The 22,388-nt window shown below is 45.7% G+C and overlaps 1 protein-coding gene across 5 annotated transcripts in view; it reads left to right on the top strand.

The window, feature by feature from the left end:
• MRAS (muscle RAS oncogene homolog) overlaps window positions 1-22,388 on the top strand; it is a 41,052-nt gene that overhangs the window by 5,950 nt on the left and 12,714 nt on the right. For 2 of the 5 annotated variants that reach the window (XM_026082223.1, XM_026082227.1), the window contains exon 2: window positions 17,089-17,302. In XM_026082223.1, the coding sequence (XP_025938008.1) occupies window positions 17,110-17,302 (193 nt within the window). In that variant the 5' untranslated portion in view covers window positions 17,089-17,109. Of the gene's footprint in view, window positions 1-10,106; window positions 10,210-17,088; window positions 17,303-22,388 lie in introns of those variants that run through there. The other 3 variants (XM_026082226.1, XM_026082225.1, XM_026082224.1) reach the window with 3 other exon arrangements.

The following is a 22,388-nucleotide window of genomic DNA, read 5'->3' as shown; positions in this document are numbered from 1 at the left end:
TAGGTAATCTTACTAGAGAGGTCAAAGATGTAAAAATGTCTATTTTTTGGGCATCTGACAGCAGGGTGGGCGTATGCATATATTTTCAGGTGTGTCTTTAGGAAAACTAGGAAGACAAGAGATAGCCTGGCCTTCACTGTAGACGGAGTAAAACATACGTTTCTCCAGATGCAAATTGGTGTACTGAATTCAAACAACTTGAGTTTGGAACAGTTTGAGTCACCAGGACAAACATGGTTATCAGAAGAAACAAATAGACTAAGAAAACAGTCTTGCGTGTTGTCATATTCATGTTTGCGTAGGTAAGACCTTAATTTGCTTTCAGTCTTAGATTTCTTTTTTAGGGGTGATGGATTACTCTTGGGTACTTGCGATACAATTTTTTAAGCACTCTTGGAACACTTTTAATGATAAGTATATTTATTTTGCATCATACCTGTGATATAGGGACGTGCTGTTTATTTTACAGTTGGGGAATTCAGGAAAGTAAAAGAAAGCACACAGGCTTATATGGGAAAGTCTGGAGGCAGACAGGCAGGAGAGTAGTGAAACTGGATCTCAATTCCCATGAAAACTGCCCAGCTCTGATCCATATTCTTTCCGACAGATTCCTCCTGGGTGGTTGAGGCAGCTCAGGGTATTTCCTCAGATAGATGATGTGGAGTTTTGCTCTTCAGAGGAGGAAAGTTCGGGCTTGGTGAGGGAGGGAGGAATAGAGAAAGAAAATGCATGTCTGGAGGATGATGGGGACCCAGGGACATCTCTCCAGCTTGAGGAGCCACCGCTGCTTCACAGCTATCAAAGTTTCCCAAATGTGGCACCGACTGCTTCATGGCAATCGAAACTCTGCTGCCTTGGCAAACCCCCGCTCTTCCTGTGCCTAGAGCCAGCCCTGCTTGCCTTCCCCTGTTGACAGGGCTACTAAAAGCATCTGGGCTGACTACACTGAAGCCTTCTGCCTCGCAGCTGGAGGCAGATGCATCAGGATGGAGGCTGGTGGGAACAACGGGGCTGGGAGCAGGAGAGGCCCACCCGGCGTAAGGGCGCTGCAAACTCCGCTTTGTCTCTGCGCTGCCTGGGAGATGTCTYCTGCCCCGCTGAGATCTGCTTTCGCTCAGTGTCGAGCCTTTTGGGAGGCACCAGTGTTTCCTTTGGGGTGGTGGAAACTTGTACAGCTTGCAGAACGGATTTTTTTTGTTGTTTTTTTGGTTTTTTTGTTGTATGGTGAACAGTAACAATATGGGTTTTATTTCCCAGAATGTATTCACATTTATAGGATGCTATATTTAAAAAGGAAAAAAAATGAGTCATGGGGCGCTGTGCTAATGCTCAATATTTATGTCTACCTCTTGTGAGGCTGAAGGCAGCGGGAGTTGAGTAACACTCCTGTGAAGTGTTTAGAGGATTTACGGATCAAACTAAAGCCCGCTGAAGTCAGCCGTAAAACATGCTGTGCCTTATCCCGGGCCCATGTTGTGCACCTTGTGCTAGTTACAGTGAAGTGCTCTCCTTGAAAACCCCGCAAGTGCTCAGTGCTATCAGCTTCCCCAGGCCTTGGTGCAAGTGGCAGAGCTCGGACTCAAGCTTGCCAAGCCGAGGGCTGCAGCTGTGCAATGCCCTCACCGCAGTTGCGGAGAGCCTCGGCCGCAGAGCGGGGATGTCCCGCTGCCTCTCGGTCCTGCCGCAGCACCGGTGTCTGGGGCATGCATGGGAGCAGGCACTGCCTGCGCCTCCGCTGCGGTCTGCCAGGCCCTTTGCAGGAGCAGCTGTCCCAGAGAGAAATAAGGTTGTGGTCCACTGCAGTGCAAACTGCCAGAGCTCTCCTTTCAGCGCCTGCTAGGGGCACAGGGATGCCAGATTTTGGATACTTTCTTTTATGGCATGTCATGATGCTATTGAGTTCAGTTGACTTGCATTTAATTAAGTGTAAGGGGGGTTTTTTGGTTTTGTTTGGGGTTTTTTTTTGAAAGCCTCTTAATGAAATACTGGTCTGCCTGAGAGCGCCAATGAATTCAGCTTTCCAAGTGTCTGCCTGCCAGCATGGCTCAGCTCTGAGCACAGGTAGAGTAGGGGTTGGGGCTGGGACTTCTCTACCAGGTAGGCCAAGAACAGATGATGGAGATGGGCTTTGTGCCAAGCTGTGTGAACAAAGTCAGCGAACGAACGCCTGTTGTTACCAAATCTGCATTTTACAGGCACACCAAGTGCTCTGCAAACTCCTCTGCTTTACCCACTTATTTGGGAGGAGGAGTTGTAGAAGAGAGCTGAAAATAATAAAGTGAAATCTTCAGGTTTATAGGGGGGTTTTGAATTTTTTTTTTTTAAGAATGTGTCATATCAATATGAAACTGAGCTTATTTAAGCTTTCTTCAGTATATTTTTGAGGGATATGCTGGAAAACAGAAGGGTGTCTGATGATGTAAGGCTGGTTTGTTGAACCAAATACTTGCTCATCTTGCCACCAAAAGAGGTGGTGAAAAGCTGTTGAATAGGGATCTATTTGCCTTGCTGAAAGCACAAAGCCTAATAAGAAGTCTGATATCCAATAGCTGGAACAATGACCCACCCAACCCAATGTAAAAGGATGCTAATGGCCATTCCCGCAGTGGGAGTCCTATCCACTGCCGCATGTCTCAAGGCGCCCAGTCACTCCAAAAGAGCAAATCAAACAGCACCACTCTGTGGCCATGTATTCCTCACACTTAAATGACTTTATGCAAAGTTTCAGGTTGAAAATCAAGAACTCAAAAACCTAGAAATGCCCAGGTATGGGTTCTTGAAGTAGCTCAGACTCATGTGTGTAAAGTTAGGGACTGAACCATAATGCATTATGTAATCATACCACTTTTTGCTTTCTGACTGCACTGTTCATAAGTAAGACTTAAATTCATGTTTCCATTTAAACTAAAAATGAACTAGCGCTGGCAGGAGGCATTTTCATCTCTAAGCTTGTGAGCTGTGACACAAGTCCCTTTACCAGTTGATTGTTGTGACACAAAGACTCCAAAAAGGTACAGAATGAGGTAAAGTAACAGGATGTAGATGGAATTTAATTTCAGGCTCATCCAGACATTGTTATCAGGTCTATCATCTATACTTAACATACCCAAATAACTCTTGAGTGGTCTGCAAAGACTGGCAATCCAACAGAGATTGTGATCTTCAGAAAATGTATAATCGATATCTTGTGTAATACTTGGTACAGTGCATTAGTGCCACCAGTGTTAGTACAAGATTTGCTGGGGAGGGGACATCTATCTCTACATAGGAATCATGGCATTCAATCCCAGAAGAAGCTGTCAAGGGCCTTCACTGAGCTGGTGCCATGGGCCAATGAATGGGGAAGGGGGAGGTCACCAAAGGAATCACTTCGGCTCAGAAGGACTTACGGCCAAGCTGCAAAGGGGCAGACTGGGAGTTGGTTTGATGGGTGTTGGCTTTAGGTGGGGACAAGAGTCCCCCGCTAATCGAGGAGAAGGAGACATGCCTCAGTGCTCTGGGAAAACCCCAAACTTTTGCAAATTGTTTTTGTGAAACAGCACCACATCAAATATGGACGATCTTAGCTCTCAGAGTAGGAAATGATCTAGCCATTAGTCTCTGTACAACCACAGCTCTACATCTGATGTGACCAGCCATGGCAAACAAGGCATGCATTGCCTGAGCCCATCCAGTGTCCACTCTGCCTCATTTCCACCTTGTTGGTAGCTGGGTGAAGGACTGTAATTCCAGATTGAAAATCTGAAGGTTTACTATTAGCCATAGTGACTGGGTAGGCTTGAATAAGTACTTGCAGCTCTTCCCGCGGAAAATATTTTGTAGCTCAAGGGCAGAACACTGGGAGAGACTTCTCTCTTTGTTTTATGCACATGCCAAGGCCTTTACATTTAGTCTGCAAACAGACACAGTAGTGTGCATGAGGAGCTGAGCGGGCCATTTGCTTTCCTGGGGTTTGGTCCTGTCTAAAAAGATACTGAACGCTCTGGTAAAAAGTTCTGTTGAGCATCGCTTCCTTTGTGCATTCTGCAGTGTGGCTTAATGTGGCATAGAGAGGCTGATAAGATGCTGCATTAGCCCTATTCTGTGAGCTGTGAGTATTTTGTTATGTGAGATTTACCTGTGGAGTATTAAGTTTATCTTCTAAAGTTTGGCTTGCACTGAATGCCTGTGGAGCATGAAAAGTCTTTCATGTTAATCAGTAAAGTTTGCTAAGGGGATATATGATTTCTTATTCTTTTTGCAGTGTAGCAAGTCTGTTTAATTAAGCATGTGGGATTTGAATTATTTAATAATGGAACAGTATCTTTCTASTTTTGTGTTACTAAAGATCTCTGGCAACCCATTTTTATTCCTTGGATTTTAAAATTAAGAACTTCAGAAACTCTTTGAACCTCAGGAGGATGGCTTACTGGATCTGGGAGGGCAGAGAAATAAAACTCTTTTTCTAAGGCCTCCTGAGCACAGCAAGTCACTCCCTGTTGTTTACACACCAGTCTCACAAGAATATGGGAATAAATGTTAAGCTGTCAAAGAAAAGGAGAAAAATCATGTTTTCAGGCGCATACTGCGTAAAGAATTGGTTTGGTTTCATGCTGTGTAAGAATAATTCCTTTTGCAGCAGCAAACACTGGGAGGAATCCTCTTGTTTAGAGGTCAGATTGCCTCCTCCATTCCTAAAAGCCATGAGAAAAATAATAGTGGCTCTAGTTAGCATGGGCTTGGGAAGATTTGCAAGAGATGGAAGAGTAACCAAGYGGTGGGAAGGGACAAAGATGAATCATCAGAGCAGTGAAGGGTTTCCAAACTCAAGAGGTGGGTGGAGGTCTGCCATCTTTAGAGCAGGAAAAGAGGAGTTGGGGAAGGTTGAGGAGATGCCTGCTGGCCTTCTGTGGTGGGGAGAGGCAGGCAGCCCAGAGCAGGTTGTCCTAGTTAGCAATCGGAGGAGGGAGAGACTTGCTGACGGAGGCACTTGGCCCCAGCAAGCTCCTGAAATGCCTCCCAACCTAGAGCTCTCACTCTCCAAGCCCTCCTGACCCCAGGCTAACGTGCACTAATTCCTGTTTTAAGACCAGTGCACTTCAAAAGCTTTGTCAAGTGGGGGGTGGGTGGACACAGTGGGTGGAGCTGATGACCCAAAATATCATTTCCCCTTCCTAAGGCTGGGCGTATACCAAACTTGTGTGTCTGTGTGGTAAAAGAATATGAACCAAAAGTGCTGAGAGATGCAGTGGTTAAATTGAAACATGCTGTGGCAGGATGAAAGTAATCTTGTCCCTTACCAGCCCTTAATGCTTTGGGGCTTTATTTTTATTTTTTTAAGTGGCTGGAATCCATGCCATCCCTATCTATGCTTTTGTGCTTTTAATAGAATTTTATATGCAGAAACATGTCAGGACGCTGTCAGGGGAAGTCATCTCATGTTATGTTACTCAAGCTCACAAGGTCAAGATAAAACATAAGGATATCTATAGTTATCTTTCAGTTCAGATTTTATTTTTGCAGTGTCCTTGACTGTACTGAAGCATATGAAAAAAAACCCTGTGCGGAGTGAATGTTCCTTAGCAGGAGAACTCAGTGGTTCAAAGAAGGGCCAGATCCCGATTTCTTGTTCTTTCTATGAGCCTGATATTTAAAAAGTGATACACAAGAGATGTAGCTGAGTTGCCAAGACTAACTAAGGCTAGCGTTTTGTCTTAGCGGTGTTTAAAAATAATGGCACCCTACAGACACAGGGATGGCAAATGAGACCATATGACTTTACTAGGAGGTAAAGTAAGGTCAGAGCAACACAATGCTGCAGCCCAGTATTTTGAGGAAAAGACCTTGATGTCTCTACTCTGCCGTGACTGCAGCAGGATAGCTGTACATCCTAGCTGTGTGATGAATGGAAGGAAAAATGGATCATTCTAGGCACTGAAGGCAGAGCCTRAGCATTTCTATGAAACTTCTCTGCAGAGGTCTACAGGGGATTAAAACTCATGAGAATCAAAGCAATGAAATGTGTTTATGCTAACACTCTGGAGAGCAGAGTAACTGAACCAAGACGATGCCCTGGCAGAACTAGTCAAGGACCAGGGACTCTTCTTTGAAAGTGGCTCTCACTTTGACCTCGGTAGTCTAGGTGAGCCTGACCTCAAACTCTATCCAGTTACTTTGTTTTGTTCAGTTCCCGCATGGTGTTATGTGGAAAATGACTCTTCCCGTTGGCAGAGTAGAGTAGGAGTTGCGCAGGCTTGTGGGAGCTAGCACACTGTACGGTTGCGCGTGTAACAGCATGTAGCACTGCATAGTTGTCAGCTGGTCAGGGTAGCCACGCACATCTCATCCCCCCGGGACAGCTGTCCACAGAGAATCTGACCCCACAGTTTCTGGACATCTGCTAGTATAATAATAACAATGATGTAACTGTGTGGCGTGTTTCACTGATGGGGATGCTAGAACCTTTATATATGGAAAAAGCAGGAGAAGTTACAGTTCGGTATGGGAAAGATGCTTTGCGGCAATGAGGGGTGTGCTTCTCCCTTTTCCTTTTAATTGGCAAATAGAAGGGATCTGTTTTATTAATGGAGATTTTTTTTCTTTTTAAGTTGTGAGTGATTTTCTGATGTGATTACACAGAATAGTGGTGTTTGGAGCCCAGCTGTGGTGCCTCAGTCATCCAAGGTGCTTTGAGTGCCATAGACTTTTGAGGTATGATTTTTCATAGCATACTAATCTAGTGAAGTGCTGTAGACTCATTTGCTGGCACTGTTTACATCCATAATGCAGTACCACCTGCCAAACCATGGAGCATAATGGAAGTGTTAATGAACGCATGTATATACCCTCCCACACTGCTACCAGTTGAATGACTTTAAAAATTGAGGCATGAGGGTTTAGACTGAACTTAGAAGGAAAAGGCTTAGTGTTTCCTAATGTAGGTCTTTGCTGAAGTTGAGGTGGTGGCCCCACCAGCCATGACCCCAGCCTGCCTGCACAGTTTTGAATCAGTTATTTCTGGCTCTGAATTACCCTCTGGAGGCATCTGTCTCTTTGCACTGAGTGACTGCAGAGGGAGACCACCTAGCTAACCTAACCAGCTGTGGTAGGGGTCTCAAGTTGGGTGAATTGACCTATAGAGTGGTTTCCAAGATGTGTTGACTTTGGGCTACTTCTCTCTAATATATGGAATTATCCAGTCATGACACCAAAATAGAAACCTGAACAACCAAGAGTAAAGCTGAGGTACTAAGCAGYGCTGACAGGTAAATGCTGGGACCTGGTTAACTCTTTTCTGACAGAAAGCCAGCGCTGTGTGCGGAGGGAGCTGTGCCCGACTCTGCTGCTGACTCGCATACACGCAAGCTGTTCCTCTCAGGTGTTGGCAGGGCAAACACGCTTGATAGGAGCAAGGACTTGAGTCATGCATTTTTAAACTCTGTTGCTCAAGGGTGGTTTGGATGGTTGCCCGCTGCTTCCTTAGCACCTGTTTAATGTCTGAGCGTTGAGGTGTGCCTTTGCCATGGGGAGGGCCTGCCTGGACTGGAAGGGAGCACAAGGAGGGCAGCAGGGCAGGGAGCCGGAGAGCAGCCCAGGGTATTGAGGAGAGGAGCTCAGGAAAGGTGCCAGGGTCAGCCTGGCCCGTGGTTGAATGCTGGTGGTGTAACTCACCATGTCCTCAGCTGGGGTTGCGGGGGGAGTTGTGGCGTCGATGCGTGTTGCCTTGTATGGGGCAGAGAATGGGGCTGCACAGCCCTTGGCGCACTGCTTCTCGTCCCCTCTGCGCTCGCAGCTAGCCCCAAGCTCTGCCCATGGCTCCCCTTCAAGCAAGCCTGTTGAATTTTCCAAGTATGGAGTCGCCTTCCCAGCATGTCGTACGTAAATAAGAGGCACATGCTCTTGGCAGCTATTGTAATGAGCCTGGAAAAAATGACTATAGGTCCTAGTCCAGTGATGAGATTTTGGAGTCTAAGTGACAGAGTAATGACACTGACACAGAAGATGCCTAGAAAACAGCCTTCCACACAGTTCTAGGATTTGTAGYCCTTAAATTCTGTTTAAAAATGGTCAAGTATCTGTGTAAACCTGAAGATAGCTGTTCCTTTGTCTTCTGAGTCCACGTTGGCAAAGCTCTGCTAAAACTCCAAGCTTCAGACCTGCTTGGATGTCACCGACTAGCCGGGGTGGGGACTGTGCACTCTTCTGTATCTGTAAACGAGCATTAAATGATCTGCAGGTAAGCAGGAGGACTGCCCTCAACTCAGGAGTCTAGTAAAATTGACAGAGCGCCCAACACAGCCTTTCTTTTGCCCTGTGGCCTAAAAGTGTTGCCAAAAAATCTGTGGTGCTCTGTAGCTCACAGGTAATTCAAGGGAGCATTGGGGTCCATACACATATTTTTCCATAATATGGACAGCAGTAGTCTTTTTGCCTAGAAAGTATGTATTCTTGAGTCAAGTTTTGGAGACTTGCAGTAGAGCAAAGGTTTTGGAAATAGTCTTGAGATCCCCCCTCTTCTCGCTTTCTGTGTCCTCTTCTATTGCCCCCAAAAGACTCAGGCAGCATCATCCTGGGACTTCACAGGACTCACTCATCCCTGCGCGGAAATGCCATTACCAGGGACCTTCCCAGCCCTCAGCTCTTCACAGCTGCCTGAAGAGGTGTTTGCCAGGAGGGGAGGGAGTCTTTAAAAAGCCATTTACATCCCCAAAGACGTCTGGTAGCAACAGTAGAGATGTAAAAAGCATTAAATACCAAACTTGAGCCTGACTGGAAGACAAACTTGGAGCCAAGCACGTTCATTGATTTATGAGGAGGGTGACTGGAATGAGGTGTCCTTGCACCCTTTCCGTCCATAAAGCATGTCCAAAGCAAGCGTCGGTACCAGRCAGTCTCTGCCTCAGCTCAGCTGTGCCCGCGCTCTGCACGGCGTGACGTCCACGTGACCGCAGCATGGGATCGGGCCGAGAATGGCTGCAGCAGCCTGGGCTATTGCTTTGGAAACCTTGCTAAGCAACGTGACAGATTAGAAAGACTACCGAGGGCAGTGGATTTGGAGTCTTTTTATTGGTGTGTCAGCAAGCCGTGATGTGTAGGAGGGAAGCTGCCCATTTCCAGGGATTGTGTGAGCAGGAAGGGCAGTATTGGAGTTGCAATGCACTTCCTCCATGGCGGGCTTGTTCTTGTTGTGTTATCTCTAGCTGGGCAGGGCAGGAGAACATCTTGACTGTCTGATTTCTTGCTACAGTATGTTTAGGTCAGCTTCGTGTTTTCCATGATAACATAGGAGAGGCATTCCTGGCCTCACTAGTATAGAATTTTCAAGAGTAATACAGGAATCCGTYATCCCCTGATGGCTCCCAAGAGCTTTGGAAATAAATGAGTAAGGAAAGGGATGTTGTATTTAACTACACAAGAAGCGATGGAAGTAAAGGTAGCTGAGCCATCCACTTCCTCCATCTCTAGTCTAACGTGCAGGGATGCTTTCGTTTCTTTACGGAACGGTTGGAACAACCTCAAGTGGACAACCCTGAATTAAAATCATACACTTTTAATCAAGGTTTGATAAAGGAATGGCTCTTGTGGAGCTTTCTGTTAGCTTCCAAGTTGCATATCTGGATCCTCCTACAAAACCGCTAGTGGCAGCGCTCCAATTCGGCAGATGATCCAAACCTGACTTAAATGTTTTAAAAAATATCTGGCCTCTACATCTGACTGTTGGCTTGTCAGAATGACAGGAATCTTCTTACATACTTTGAAAAGAGCACTAAATCACAGAGAGAAACACGCTGAGGATTAATGGAGTTGTTGTGGGAGGTAGAGGAGGGCTTGGGGGAGGGAAGTAGAGTTCATTTCAGATGACATTTGTCAAGGTGATTGATGGGTACTGTGCTCTATTTACATGTAGATCAGAACACTGACAAGCACATGCTTAAAAGTAAATATAAATGAACCTTCAAGCCCAGCCAGGCCAAGGGAAAGCTCCTGCCATTCGTTACAGCTCAGTGCTACAGTGAGGGCTCTTCGTTACTGCCTAAAAATTCATTTGGGAGGGAGTGGGAAGGGCAGCCGCCTACCACCCAAGTAATTTTCAGTGACGTGGTTTTTTTATTTTTTTTGTTGTTCAGGCTATAATTTTATGTTTCCTGAAATAACTACCAAGCATTCATCAGGCAGCTACTGCCTTTAGCTGCCTTTTGTGTGAATCTCAAGTGCTTCATTACTCCCCCGGTGAGTTTTCTTTCTCTTACAGTAAATCTGAGCAGCATCTGTGTGGTGGGGGAGGTGATGTGATCTCGGGTTGAAGAGAGAGAAGAGGTCTGGCTGTCACAGAAAGGCAGTGAGGAGTTCAGGGAGTGCTGCCCTTGGGGTCCAGCATCTTTTTGCCCTGGAGGAGAAGTCAAGACACTACTTCCAAGACCTGCAGCTACCTCCCCCAAACTCAAAATCTGTCCAGTTGCTGATCTTTATTCCTGGGTTGAGGATTTTATTTTTAAACAACAGTCAGCTTATGACTTTCTTTTTTCTTTCTTCTTTAATAATGCTCTGATAATGCTTTGATCACTGCTCCAAAAGGAGATGCCTGTAATTTCCTGTACAGGTCTTGCTAGGTGCTGGGCTCCATCAGATCTCCTGGAAGCTGATAGGAGTTGAGAGCACTCTCACCTGGCAGGATTTTTCTTATTAAAAAAATCTCAGAGTTAAAATTTCACTTGGATTCTGAACAGTTTAATGCCTGAAGTACAAAGGGTGTGAGGCGCTGGCTTCCCTCGGGACTGATCTCTTCCATACTGACTTCCCACGCAGTCCAGCTTTCGCCCTGTGCATCCTTTTTGAGGCACTGACTGGGCAGGAAATGCAGCAGACTGGAGGAAACCTGGYTGAGAGTTAATCATTTCTATTTAATAATAATTTGTGGTGGTTGTCCATACACCTGCAGGTCTTGTGGCTCTCAAAGGTTTGGGAGACAGTCGTGCCAACTTGAGGAAGTAATTCCTGAAGTTTGTTCAGCTCTGACCAGCATGACTCTAGGGAGGCAGCTGCCTCCAAAAGGGCATGCGCCGTGTTTCAAGGGTTCTCAGGGGCCTCTGGTCCGAGGGATTGGCTGTGACATATGAAGGCTGAACTATTTTGGTACCTGGCTAGCTTCTCTGGGTGTGTCATGGTGGTTGTAGGGCTCCAGCCAGCAGCCTACAACAGGAACAGAGAGGGAAGTGTTCAGATCTTGAGAGTTTCAGCCCTGGAGGCATTGCACGGAGCTGCTAATGCTTGCAAAGTGGCTGGCTAAAAGGGTGTAAGCAAGTGAGCTACGGCTAGGGGAAGAGTTGTTATTTGCAACTGTAGGAGTAGTTGACAGACTCGGTGGCTGATAGTCTTCCTCTGCCTCAGGTAAGGTTGGTGTCTTCAGGTACGCAGAGCTCTGGCAGGGAAAAGCTATCCATGGATCAAAGCAAGCCAACGGCAGACAAAATCCCTTGGCCATAGGCTGGTCAAATTGGTCAGCATAAATATATATATAAGGTTAAATAAGCTAAATCTCAGCCTGTTACTATGGGGGGCTGCAGGCTTACTGAAGATGTCAGTTTTGGAGAGGTGCAGCAGAGGAGGGAGCTGGTCGTTCCCGCACAGTCCCTGCTCTAGCTTTCTCAAGGTTTCATAACAGAAATGAGCAAGTTGTGTCTCATGTTGCTGTGGAGACAGTAAATCATTGTCATGCTTGGCTTCTCGGTGAAGGAGCCTGTGTCTTTAATTGCACTAACCTCCCCTGCAAGTCAAAGGCTTGAACCTGCACCCATTTGCCTGTTGCAATGACTTTGGCCTGAGAGCTCTGCCTCCCTGAGAACAGGACTGGAACCGTGTATATGAGCGTTAGCATGTCCAGTATCTGAGTTAGATTTTRTTATGGTGGTACATGGCCACACCTCTGCTTGGATGAGCAGAAATTGTAATGCTTTACACAAGCTAAGATCTGCCCCGCTTATATTCAGGATGAGTTTTGCAATGGGGATGGGGGTCAGATACACTATATCCATGCTGCAGTGTCCACTGGGGCTTGGTGGTCCAGTCTCATGGATTTGCTGAATTTCTCCATCCTCAGTACTTTTATATTACTTGGCTGCTCTAGACGGTTAGCTCAGCCCTTCTACTCCAACTCCACTTGCAGACAGATAAATGATGTTTTAAACATCCAGTCCATTCTGCTTCCGYATCCAGTAAGAGATCCATCCTGCAGAGAAGGACTCAACCTCAGTGATGCTCTTGGGTCAGCATTTCTCTTTTTCTTTGCTATCTACCCCAGAAGTAGCCACATTTCTGACTGGCTCAGTGTCTCAGACTTGTGGTGTCCGGACGGGGATCTTGCTGGCATGTATGAAGGAGGCTGTATAAATCAGCCTACTTCCCGTGACTTAAACAGCCCTGACAGCATGCATCAGCCCAGCGTATGAGTTGTTCTTTTGGCTCCTTCAAAATAAACAACTATATAAATTGTAAGATGATTATCATCAGAGCTCATTAGCTTAATACCACATGCTGCTTTGTATTCAGACAATAGATAAAAAAAGGTCTGCGCTTCATTTYTCACAATCAGATTTACAGCAAACACGTTTATCCTTGCTCCCTTCTTTCCCTTTCTGAGGACTGTGTCAGTGCTCTTGCCGAAAAAGCATGCAAATGAGCCCGAGCCTTGTGCACTCGCCTGTAGCGACATAACCAGCTAGTGTAAAGCTCTGCACACCTTTGGGAGCATTTAATGTTTTCCAGCAGGTGACATAYGTTGTTTTTAAGGTTTGATTTATTGGCTKGTGTGGATTATAAGCTCATCAATGCACGAGCTGTCGTCTTTCTTTGATTGTCAGGATAGGGCAGGTGGAGGTGTGGAGGGATTGAAGTATTTGGATTTTGGAGGGCTTTGTATTCCGTACTTGTATGTTGGGAACATGAGACCTGCCATCTCAGTAGAAGGAAGAGCRTTTTCAGGAGGATTACTGAGGTCTGGTGAAGATGTTTCCCTGTCTGGCTTTGGATCCGAGTGTGTCTTTTGGGTTCGGAGGGCACAATAAGGCTCCTTAACAAACACGTGAGGAATCGGAGCAGTTTGGCAGCTGTCTCGGCAGTCGGTTGTCACGCAGTCCCAACCTCCAGAAAGCTCTTCTGTTCCAAGTGACCCAAGTAACGGGCTTCTGCCCTGCAGCAGCCTCCGAAGAGTGCTGCTGGGGAAGGCCGTCGTGGCCTCGAGAGAAAGGCCGCGCTCAGAGGAAGGTGCCGTTTTAACGGCACGCCGAGCGTGGGCGAAAGGGGCCGAAGCAGCTCGGTTCGAATCGCTGCTGATGCCGTAGAAAGGGCCTTGTAGAAACGTTTAAACTCTGCTACCTCCTGACACTCTGACAGAAGTTTTCATCTGCGCATCACCTAAAATATGTTTTTGTGCTCAACAAACCAGCTTACAGCACTTTGGTTGGTTGGTTTTTAATTTATTTTTGTTCCTTACCTGCCTGCCGCCCCCGAATTCAGTTCTGGCTGCTTCTCTACAAGCTGTGTAATTCTTAAATCTGGTAACTTAGCCAGTTTAACCAAACTTTTGCAGACACCTGGAACCAAACGCCCTGGCTCTACCCAKGCATGTGTTGGGCAGAGTCACAGTTTGTCCACTGGGCTAAATATTACCATAGTACTTGGGGAAGTGCTTAATGCAAGATGAGCTTGAGGCTTCTTAGGAGCGAGTTAAAGGGGTTGGCGAAATGTCTGTGAAAATCTAACACTTGTCTGCTGAGCAGTAGCTTGTGGTTTTGTGATGAGGTCAAAAATTCGGCACAAACGGGATATGTTGTTTCACATCTGTGGCCTTTCCCCTACCATACGAGTACAATTGCTCTTTCACAGGGCCTGTCCGGAGGCAGGCAGGGCGCTGACTCCCCGGCACTCCGCAGGGTAAATAAATACGGCTGAAATCTTGGCCATGGGCAAAGCAAAAAAATGCCATCGAATGCGCGGGGGTTGGGGGTGGGTTTTGTCCAAGGTCTCTGTCCTAAGGAGCCTGTGAAGAGTGTCTGACCCTAGCAGAATTGCGCTGAAAGAAAACTTGGTCTTCCRAGCAAAAATGAGCAGTCTCGTTGAAGTTCATAGCTTCCTGCAAGCTTGCAGCTGAGCACGCTGCTTGTCGACAGTGTGATCTTGTGAGACTTTGACGGTTCGTTTGCTACCTCTTCCCTAGCTGTATGTGTAAACAGGAGGAAGTCATTTACGTGCCCCAGAACTGGAATAAGAAACTTTTCCTTGGGATTAAGATGAGGCTCTGAATAACCCAGGTGGAGAGGTCAGCTGGTGCCTCGTCTCCTTCTCCCTGTCCAGCTGCTGTTGCTTGCCATGGAAATGCTGTTCTCAACAATTTCTTCAAAGATAGTTTAGAAAGAAGGTGACTTGATGTTTCTTCTTGCTCTGAAAATTTTGACTTGTCTCAACTTGGGCAAGAGACTTTGCGGTTCCTCATAGCCTCAGTGATCTCGCCTGTGTGATAACCTTCTTTCTCGCTCGTACAGGGTTTTCTGTTTACAGGAAAAACAGTTCCTTTAAATTGAGTTCAAGGAGAAATGTCCTGTACATGATCTTAATTAGAGGTCAAGGCATTCAACCTACGCAACATATGGATTATGCATTCTGCAAGTTATTCCTGTATTTGCAAAAGTCCCTCGGGCACAAGCTGCACCTTGTTATCATACATAACATGGTGCTGGGGAGGAAGGAGGAGAGGAGATTCCCTCATTTAAAAAGTTGAGGGGGTTTTCTGTTATGGCATTGAACTGTGACTGTAGCTGGGGAGTTGTGTGCTTGTCAATAATGTGATTATAATACGGTGATCAGAGGCAAGAAATAGTGAAGAAACGTGTCCTGGTGCCTACCTTGTGGAGAGAAAAAAGCACAAGCGTACAGCATGGTGGATCATTGCAGTTTCATTGCCTTTATACTGGTATGGGGCATCGCTGTGCTCYGAGTGTAGCTCTCGAGGCACGCTTCAGGTCGCTGCTGACCCTGGATATTTCGGGCAGACGTATTTTGGACTTGCAGCCAGAACTCCATGGGCTGTTCTGGCCTGAGGTGATCTTTTTCCCCTAAGTAAAATTTAAGCTCAAACCTGAATGTTCGCAGCTACTTTTGTCTCCTTTCATGTGTTTGCCTGCACGGATGGGAATGTGTGTGTTGGGAGGGAAAAGCTGATTAGTAGAGCTGTGAAATGACTGTGAAAAGCCCTTTCTCAAGGGATGGGGGTCTCCTGTGTAGAACAAGGAAACTGGGACCTCCTAGCATACTAGGTGAAAAGTGTCTTTATGGTTCAGTAATTTGAATTAAACTGAAATAGTGATTTGGAAGGAAGGGACTAGAGAAACCAGAAACTGAACTTTGAGGTCAGGTGTCTTCTTCTGTGTGGAATCAAACCATTAGGGGGTTTACGTTCTTTCCAAAAAATGGTTCACATTGGCTTTTGTGCCTTTTTGGAAATGAAGAGTTAAACATTTTCTTTGTAAAGTAGCAAAAAGAAACAATTTCTGGAAAAATGGTTTTGCTCTACTATAGGCTTAAATAAAATGGGAATAGTCAGTGGTCCCCTGGTCATTGGTGCCCTGAGACATCTCGGCAGCCGGCAGCGAATGGTGTGGAATAGCCCGGTTCTCGCTGCCACCTGTCAGCTTTGACCCAGGCAAGACTTGGCAACATGAAGCCAAGGGTGACTGGAAGGTCACCAGCAAAACCAAAATGGATCGTGGCAGGTGCTGGCGGACGGGCTGCTGCTTGCAGAAGTATCGGCCGGGGCTGCCGCCCGCGCTGTAAGGTTTGCATAAAGAGAGCTGGTATAAAGGAAATGAATTGACCTTTTTTTGAGCCTGATCAGAATTAGGGTGGGTGTTTGTTTAAAAAAAAAAAAAAAAAAAACACTCTTGGAAAATGGAATGGGCACTAAAATTTTGGAGTTGACCACCCCATTTCCTATGTGATTTGAGTAAGCATCGTTGTTGCCTGCGCATGGCGGGAGGGCAGGAGAGCTGCCTTTCCAAGCGGATGTACAAAACTGCTTGCCAGACTTTATTTTGAATAAGCGGTCGCTGTTATTGAATGCTGAAACGGCCAGTTCAGCCAGCGGCTGCCTCTTCTGCTTTCTCAGCACAGAGACCTGGGTTATGCACACACCCAAGTGTCAGTGTCCAGTTGCACCCGGTGTATTTTCCTCCTTTCTTTAAAGAATCGGTTCCTCTGTGGTTTACCCGAGATGGCAGGGAATCTGTGACCACACTGCAGGGGAAGCTGGTCTCCTGACTCGCGCGGCTGTGTCATAGCCACAAAAGCCAGCCTTCCTGCCAGCGCAGCTTTTAAAAAAAATTAAAAAAAAGGCAAAACAAAAAACACCTGTAGTTCCTGGCCTGCTGCCGGCTGTGCATGCTTCTTGGTTTTGTTTCTCAAACTTTAAAATGAGAAAGAAGAAAGAAGCTAAGTGCTTTTTTGTCTGTCAGCAGAGCCCGGACCAGACCTTTAGCTCCAGTTTCATTTATCACAGCCTGTTCTGCGTGCAAATCTGGCACCCAGCAACCCAGCCCCAGAATGTGATGCTCTATTTAATGTTTGCTGTACACTGAGTTAAGCAGTGAAGAATAGCATGGTTCCAGCTTCTCAATGGGATTTGGTCTCTGGCAACTGGAAATTATTTGGAACTTGACAGCTGCATTGACCCGGGGTGATTTTTGGCATGACTGTGTGGGCTCAGTCCCTGTAGGAAGGATATTCAGATGATAAGACTTCCACACACGCATATTTGGCGGCAATTAGTAATCCCTGTAGACAGGGACAGGAGTAAACAAGCCAGAGCAGCGAGGCCATCTGCACTTCTAAGAAGTAATCCATCTGGGTTATGGTAGCGGTGGTTGGGAGCGTAGATGCTGCCGTCCTGTCCAAAAGGACTGTGGACATCAGAGTGCAGGACCAGAGAGGATAAATCCTGATGCACTGCCTTGGCATACTCCCTTCATTCCYGCCCCTGCGTTCCCGGGTGAAAAGACTGTCTTGTGCAAGTTGTCATCTTTTCATTGCCGATGAATGATCTGAGACGATCTCTTTCTCCAGCAGGTTTAACGTACCAGAAGCATGGCTACAAGTGCCGTTCCCAGCGAGAACCTCCCCACGTACAAGCTGGTGGTGGTCGGAGATGGTGGTGTGGGGAAGAGCGCTCTCACCATTCAGTTTTTCCAGAAGATTTTTGTGCCAGACTATGACCCGACTATTGAAGATTCCTACCTGAAACACACTGAAATAGACGGGCAGTGGGCAATTCTTGATGGTGAGCAAGCTCCTCTCGCGTTACTCTTTCCCTTCTAACTGCACATAAGCCCAAATGGACCTCAGTGGCTTTTACACCATGCTGTGCCCCTGTGGTCCTCCTGGTCCACAGTAGGCTCTTGGGAATTCTAGTGCAGATGGTCCCATGAGCTTCTGGATTTGGTTTGCAGACGGCCTCCAGTAAAGCTTCTGCTTCCAGGTGTGGTGGTTCCAGTTCTGCACAGTATTGCTTCTTGTGGGAGCGTGAAAAGCTATAGATCGTCTAGTGTGGTGGTTTCCAGACTCCTTGGATTTGTGATATATTGTCAGTCCTCAAAATAACTGAGGGGTGCCTCTTTCAATCCTCTGCAGTTAATAAAAAGGGTTAGGTAGYGTTATGTAGACAGGCTGCGTGCCACTCTGGCCACCTCCTCTGTAACAGTTCGCCTACAGAGCCTTCAGCGAGGCTGCCCTATGCTTGAACAGCACTAGGAGGAAGAAAAATACGGTATCGTTTCTTTTTAAAACTGTGCTTTCTCCTCTGGAGTGATGCTGAGTTCAATTTGCTGCACCAGTCTGGTGAAAAACTCCCCCCAATCTTGTTAGAATATAGTTTTTGATCTGCTGTTTGCATAAGGACTTGCTGTAGTAAGTTAAACCTCACCAGGAAACAACCATCCCACAGCTTTGCAAACTGAGAACTTCACAACGCGAACTGTAGAGTAGGTCTGTGCACCAGCACCAAGCTGCAAATGGCATTTGGGGGAGGTGTCCACAACGTTATACTGTTGTGAGGTGGCTATTGCTAATGATGCTTCATTGTGGTTCAGCTTATCCCCTGGGAAATAAGAGTAAGTGGATAACTGAATGAGGGTTATAACCAGAAAGAACATTTAATGAAAAATGTTATCCACTGATAGTGAAGAATTATAACACCTCTTACCTCCCAACATTCAAAAAAATATATATGCTATTTGATTATGCAGGTGGGGGTAAAACCCTATATTCCTTAAAACTGCAACTTATTAGTTTGTGCTGCAAAAGACAGACTGACCAGAACTGTTTAGTGAGTACAAATGGCCCTCCAAGGTCTGTAAAGAACAGCCTTAMCTCAGTATTTTAAAAACCCTTAACCCTGCCAAGATTTGTTCATTTAAATATATTGGTAGTTGATCACTGATATGGGGGAATGTTTGTGAAATCGGTGCCTGAATGTGTCGCATGGTGTCATCTGCATCAGTGACGGCAATTCTCAATTAACCATCACGTATAAGGTACCTATGTAATCTTATTTTTTAAATGTCAGCATTGTATAAAAGAAAGAACAGATCCTGCTGTAAATGAAATCTCTCTTGTATGTCTCTTTAGTGCAGAATCCAGCCCTCTAAAATGAACAACCTTTGTCTTTGCTGGTGTGCTCGTATTCTGATATAACATTACCAGCTGCTGTACACACTGCTGTTGGTCAAAAGAGTGTATTTGTTGTAGATGATTTGGAAGAAAAAAAATGCATCTTTAACTGAATATTTGGAATCCTTGTTTATTCAAGGAGGGTGGGGAAATGACCTGAGGTGGGAGTGGAAAAAGAGGCTTTCTTCCAAGGAGCAGAAATTTAACCATTTGTTTTAATGAAAAAGCCTTTTTTTTTTTTTTTTTTTACTCACATGGAGTTTAATGGCTCTACTGAGGCTGAATTGAATTCAGCTGTGGCTGTGAATGGCATGCCGGGAATCTCTGAATTTCAGAGTTCTTCTGCCCACAGATATCTTGCACCCATAGAAGTAAAACTGTGGTTTCTCCTTCCTACTGCATGAGATTTTGAACAATCACAATTCAGTCATTAGGTCAAAGAAAGGGAATATTTTTGTTTGGGACAGCATGTGATCTTTTACCATCTGCCCAGTAGAAACAGGGCATAAAGACTGACTATCACATGTGTCTTTTGCCATGGTTCTCTGTCAGAGGTTTTGGATCTCATGGTTTTGGAGCTCATCCTGTTCTCAGAGGTCACCATATACTCCAGCAGCTGCTCTTGTCATGGCTAAACATGGTTGCATGAGTCATTTATGATATAAAATTAGGGAGACACATGATGAAAAGCATAAAGATGCATCGTGATAAATACTAGGCTGTCCAGTTGTCCTTCATGGTCAAATCCTTTACAGACATATTTCTTCCAATGGTTGATGGGGAAAGGAAAGGGGAATAACCAAAAGAACCATTTGCCTCACCCTGTCTGCCCCCAAAATAGGAACTGGTTTCAGAGGATGAGACTACCAAGTGAAGCCTCAAGTGAGGGGCTTCATAAGTTTCTAAGTTTGCAGAAATAGTAATTAAAAACCCCCCAAGTGCATCAGCATCCAACAACTTGATTAAGAAAAAGAAAACACAGTCCATCCCCCCCCCCATGCTGTTGGCTGAGCAGTTCTGTGCAAAGCAGCTCTAGCATTTAGTATCTGCAATAGCATCCTAGCATTATGTTGTAAAAAAAACCTTTGTGCTAGCCAGCTTGCATAAAGCATTTGGCTTCTCTCCATAAAGACCTCCACCCACCCTTATTCAATAGTACTAACTGGCAGCAAGATGAAATGTTTGACTTGCATTTTCTTCCTTTGCTGAAATCTCTCACTGAAAGTGGACTTAAATGGAATAGGCTTTTATTTCAGATTTTAGAACTTGGAGCCAAACCCAAATTCAAACTCCTCTATTACATATTTGCTCTCTGGCATGGGCAGGTCTCTGTGTCTCTTTATTTTCTTATCAAAAGGCTGTGATAGTTCCCTGCCTCCCAAAAGACAGTGAGATTTAATGCTTGGTTTGTTCATATTCAAAACTATACAGGGTACTGAGTGGAAAAATGCTTTATTGGTGGTCTTAGGCCAGCTTTATAAGACCGTTATTGCAGTGTTTGGAGGACAAGTGTCACAGAGTGGAGCAGGGCACTTTACTCGAATGAGGGATGCACAGGCAATTCATGGCTAGCCCTTGGTTTTTAGGATGCTGCCTCCCCAACAAGGCTTTAAGATCAGCCTCCCATTTTCTCTGCATGTGTTATCCTCACTTATTTCCCGCTGTTCTTGCTGAAATTAGCATGGTGATGTGCTTGGTTAAATGCAGTCRCACGCAGGTGCTGTATAGATGCATCAGGTCAGAATTAAGTGGGTGCCAGGGTTAATCTGCTTTGATTAGCTGTTGCTCCAGTTGAGTTGCTGTCATTAATTTTGTACACTCCTTTCTGTGTGCAAGCTAACTTGGCAATCAGCAGAGAATTTCTTCTTACATGGCTGAAAAATGCCAGTCTGGAATTATTAATCTGGGCATGAAGCTGAAGTCGACTACATTAGTATGGCAAAAATTCCTAATGGTTCAAAATTCCTTACAGTTCATAAGCCATAGACAGATAAAAAGGTGGTGAGGAAGAGGAGGGGAAGAGACTATAAAACGGTCACTAATGCATCTTGGGCATTTCTATGAATTGGGCTTGACCTGGTGAGACTGAGCTTCTACCCCCATGTGCTCTCAGGGCTGAACACTTAGCTGTAAGTGGAGCTGTGCCACTTGATCCCAGTTAGGATCTGACTCTAAAATTTCCAACAGTCTGCTAGGGGAAGCAAGAAATTGTGCCTATGGATTGGATGAAAGGAGGTTGTGATCTCCTCTTCACTTTCCTTCCCCCCAGTATGAGTTAGATGCAACATCTCCCCTTCCTCCTGCATAAATTCTAGTCCTGCTGCTAGGACAGTTTAAAATTAAAGAGATGAAAATGGTCAGTTCTCTGAAAACCAGCTCATGTTGATCTGTGTATTTACCTTTCATCTATGTGGTCTAGTCATGGGGACTTCTTGCATAAGTCTGATTTCTAGCTCATCTGGCTTCTTAGAAGTCTTCTTCCTACTACTGAGCTTCAGTTTTCCTTTTTCTTTCTCATCCCTTTTCTTTTTGAGCTCCTCTCCTAATCCCTGGGCATCCTTACACTGGGCTGGACCTGCGCAGTCCTGTTGTTCGTACCCTGGGAATAATGACAAGTGCTAATCCTTCCCCTTGTGCCCTCACTCTTCATCATTTCCACAGTGTCTTTCATGCATCTCTTTCTGCAGAGGGTTTCTGCTGCTAGTCATCTTGGGACAGGCTGTCTGCTTTTTTACTTTTCTCTTCAAGAAGCTTGGGAACAATTCAACCAGGAGGCCAGAGAGATCGAAGGTCACTTTAGCCTYGCAGGCAGAGGGTTGGTTTGCGGCTTGCTTTCTTTTTCTCTTCAAATTTTGGATAGCGTCATTGAAAGAACTAAAATGCAAATTAAGTTTATACTTTTATTTTCTTATTTGTGCATACAGTATTTTCCCTCTCTTAATTGTTTGGATTTTGCAACCTTGAAAGAGGGTTTTTTGTTTTGGGTTGTGGGGGGTTTTTTCCTGCCAGGAAAATTTTGATGTTGCAACATGGAAAACACAAGGCTTTGAATACTTGCCCTTTGTTAGAGAAGGAACTCCTTTAAGGACTTGCATCTTTATTCTGTTTATTGATGTGGAAGTCTCTCTTCTGAAGGCCCCTCTTTTCTTTTTCCCTAAAGAAAGGGCAAGAATTCAAATACTTGGGTTTTCCATGTTATAACATCTGTGTATTTAGTTAGGGCACAGAACAAGGGCTCACAAAAGCCCTAGTGTTTCCCYGTCTCATGTTTTTCCCTGTGGAGGGCTCACATGCCGAGGGCAGTGTGGCCATATCTGCAAAGGAGTCAGCAGCATCAGTGACCAAGCGCTTGCTTCTCCTTGCTCGTGGTACGGGGACCTCCGATACGCCTTGGGGTGATTCAGTGTACAGGAATACAGACTATAACTAGGAGCCCCCTACACCCCATCCACTCAGCACCTAAAATACCAATTCCTCAGCTGAAGCATGGGGAGGCTGCCCTCTCCCACAGAGCTCCTCGTCAGGGCACAAGTCCAGGAGCATGAAGACTGTGTTGATGGCCTTCCTCAGCTTGAAAGTGTTTGGGCTGACTTGTCAATTCATGCCAAGTTTTCACTTGACTTTAACTGTCAAGCTGCAGGATAGCTGGGAATGGAGTTTCTTTCCAGCCCCATCTTCTGAAGCAGAGCTGCTGTGCA

This window comes from Apteryx rowi, unplaced genomic scaffold (genome assembly GCF_003343035.1).
Source record: "Apteryx rowi isolate R43461 unplaced genomic scaffold, aptRow1 scaffold_57, whole genome shotgun sequence".
NCBI lineage: Eukaryota > Metazoa > Chordata > Aves > Apterygiformes > Apterygidae > Apteryx > Apteryx rowi.
The sequence above is the reverse complement of the archived record's forward strand: the minus strand, read 5'-3'. Positions and strand labels throughout refer to the sequence as shown.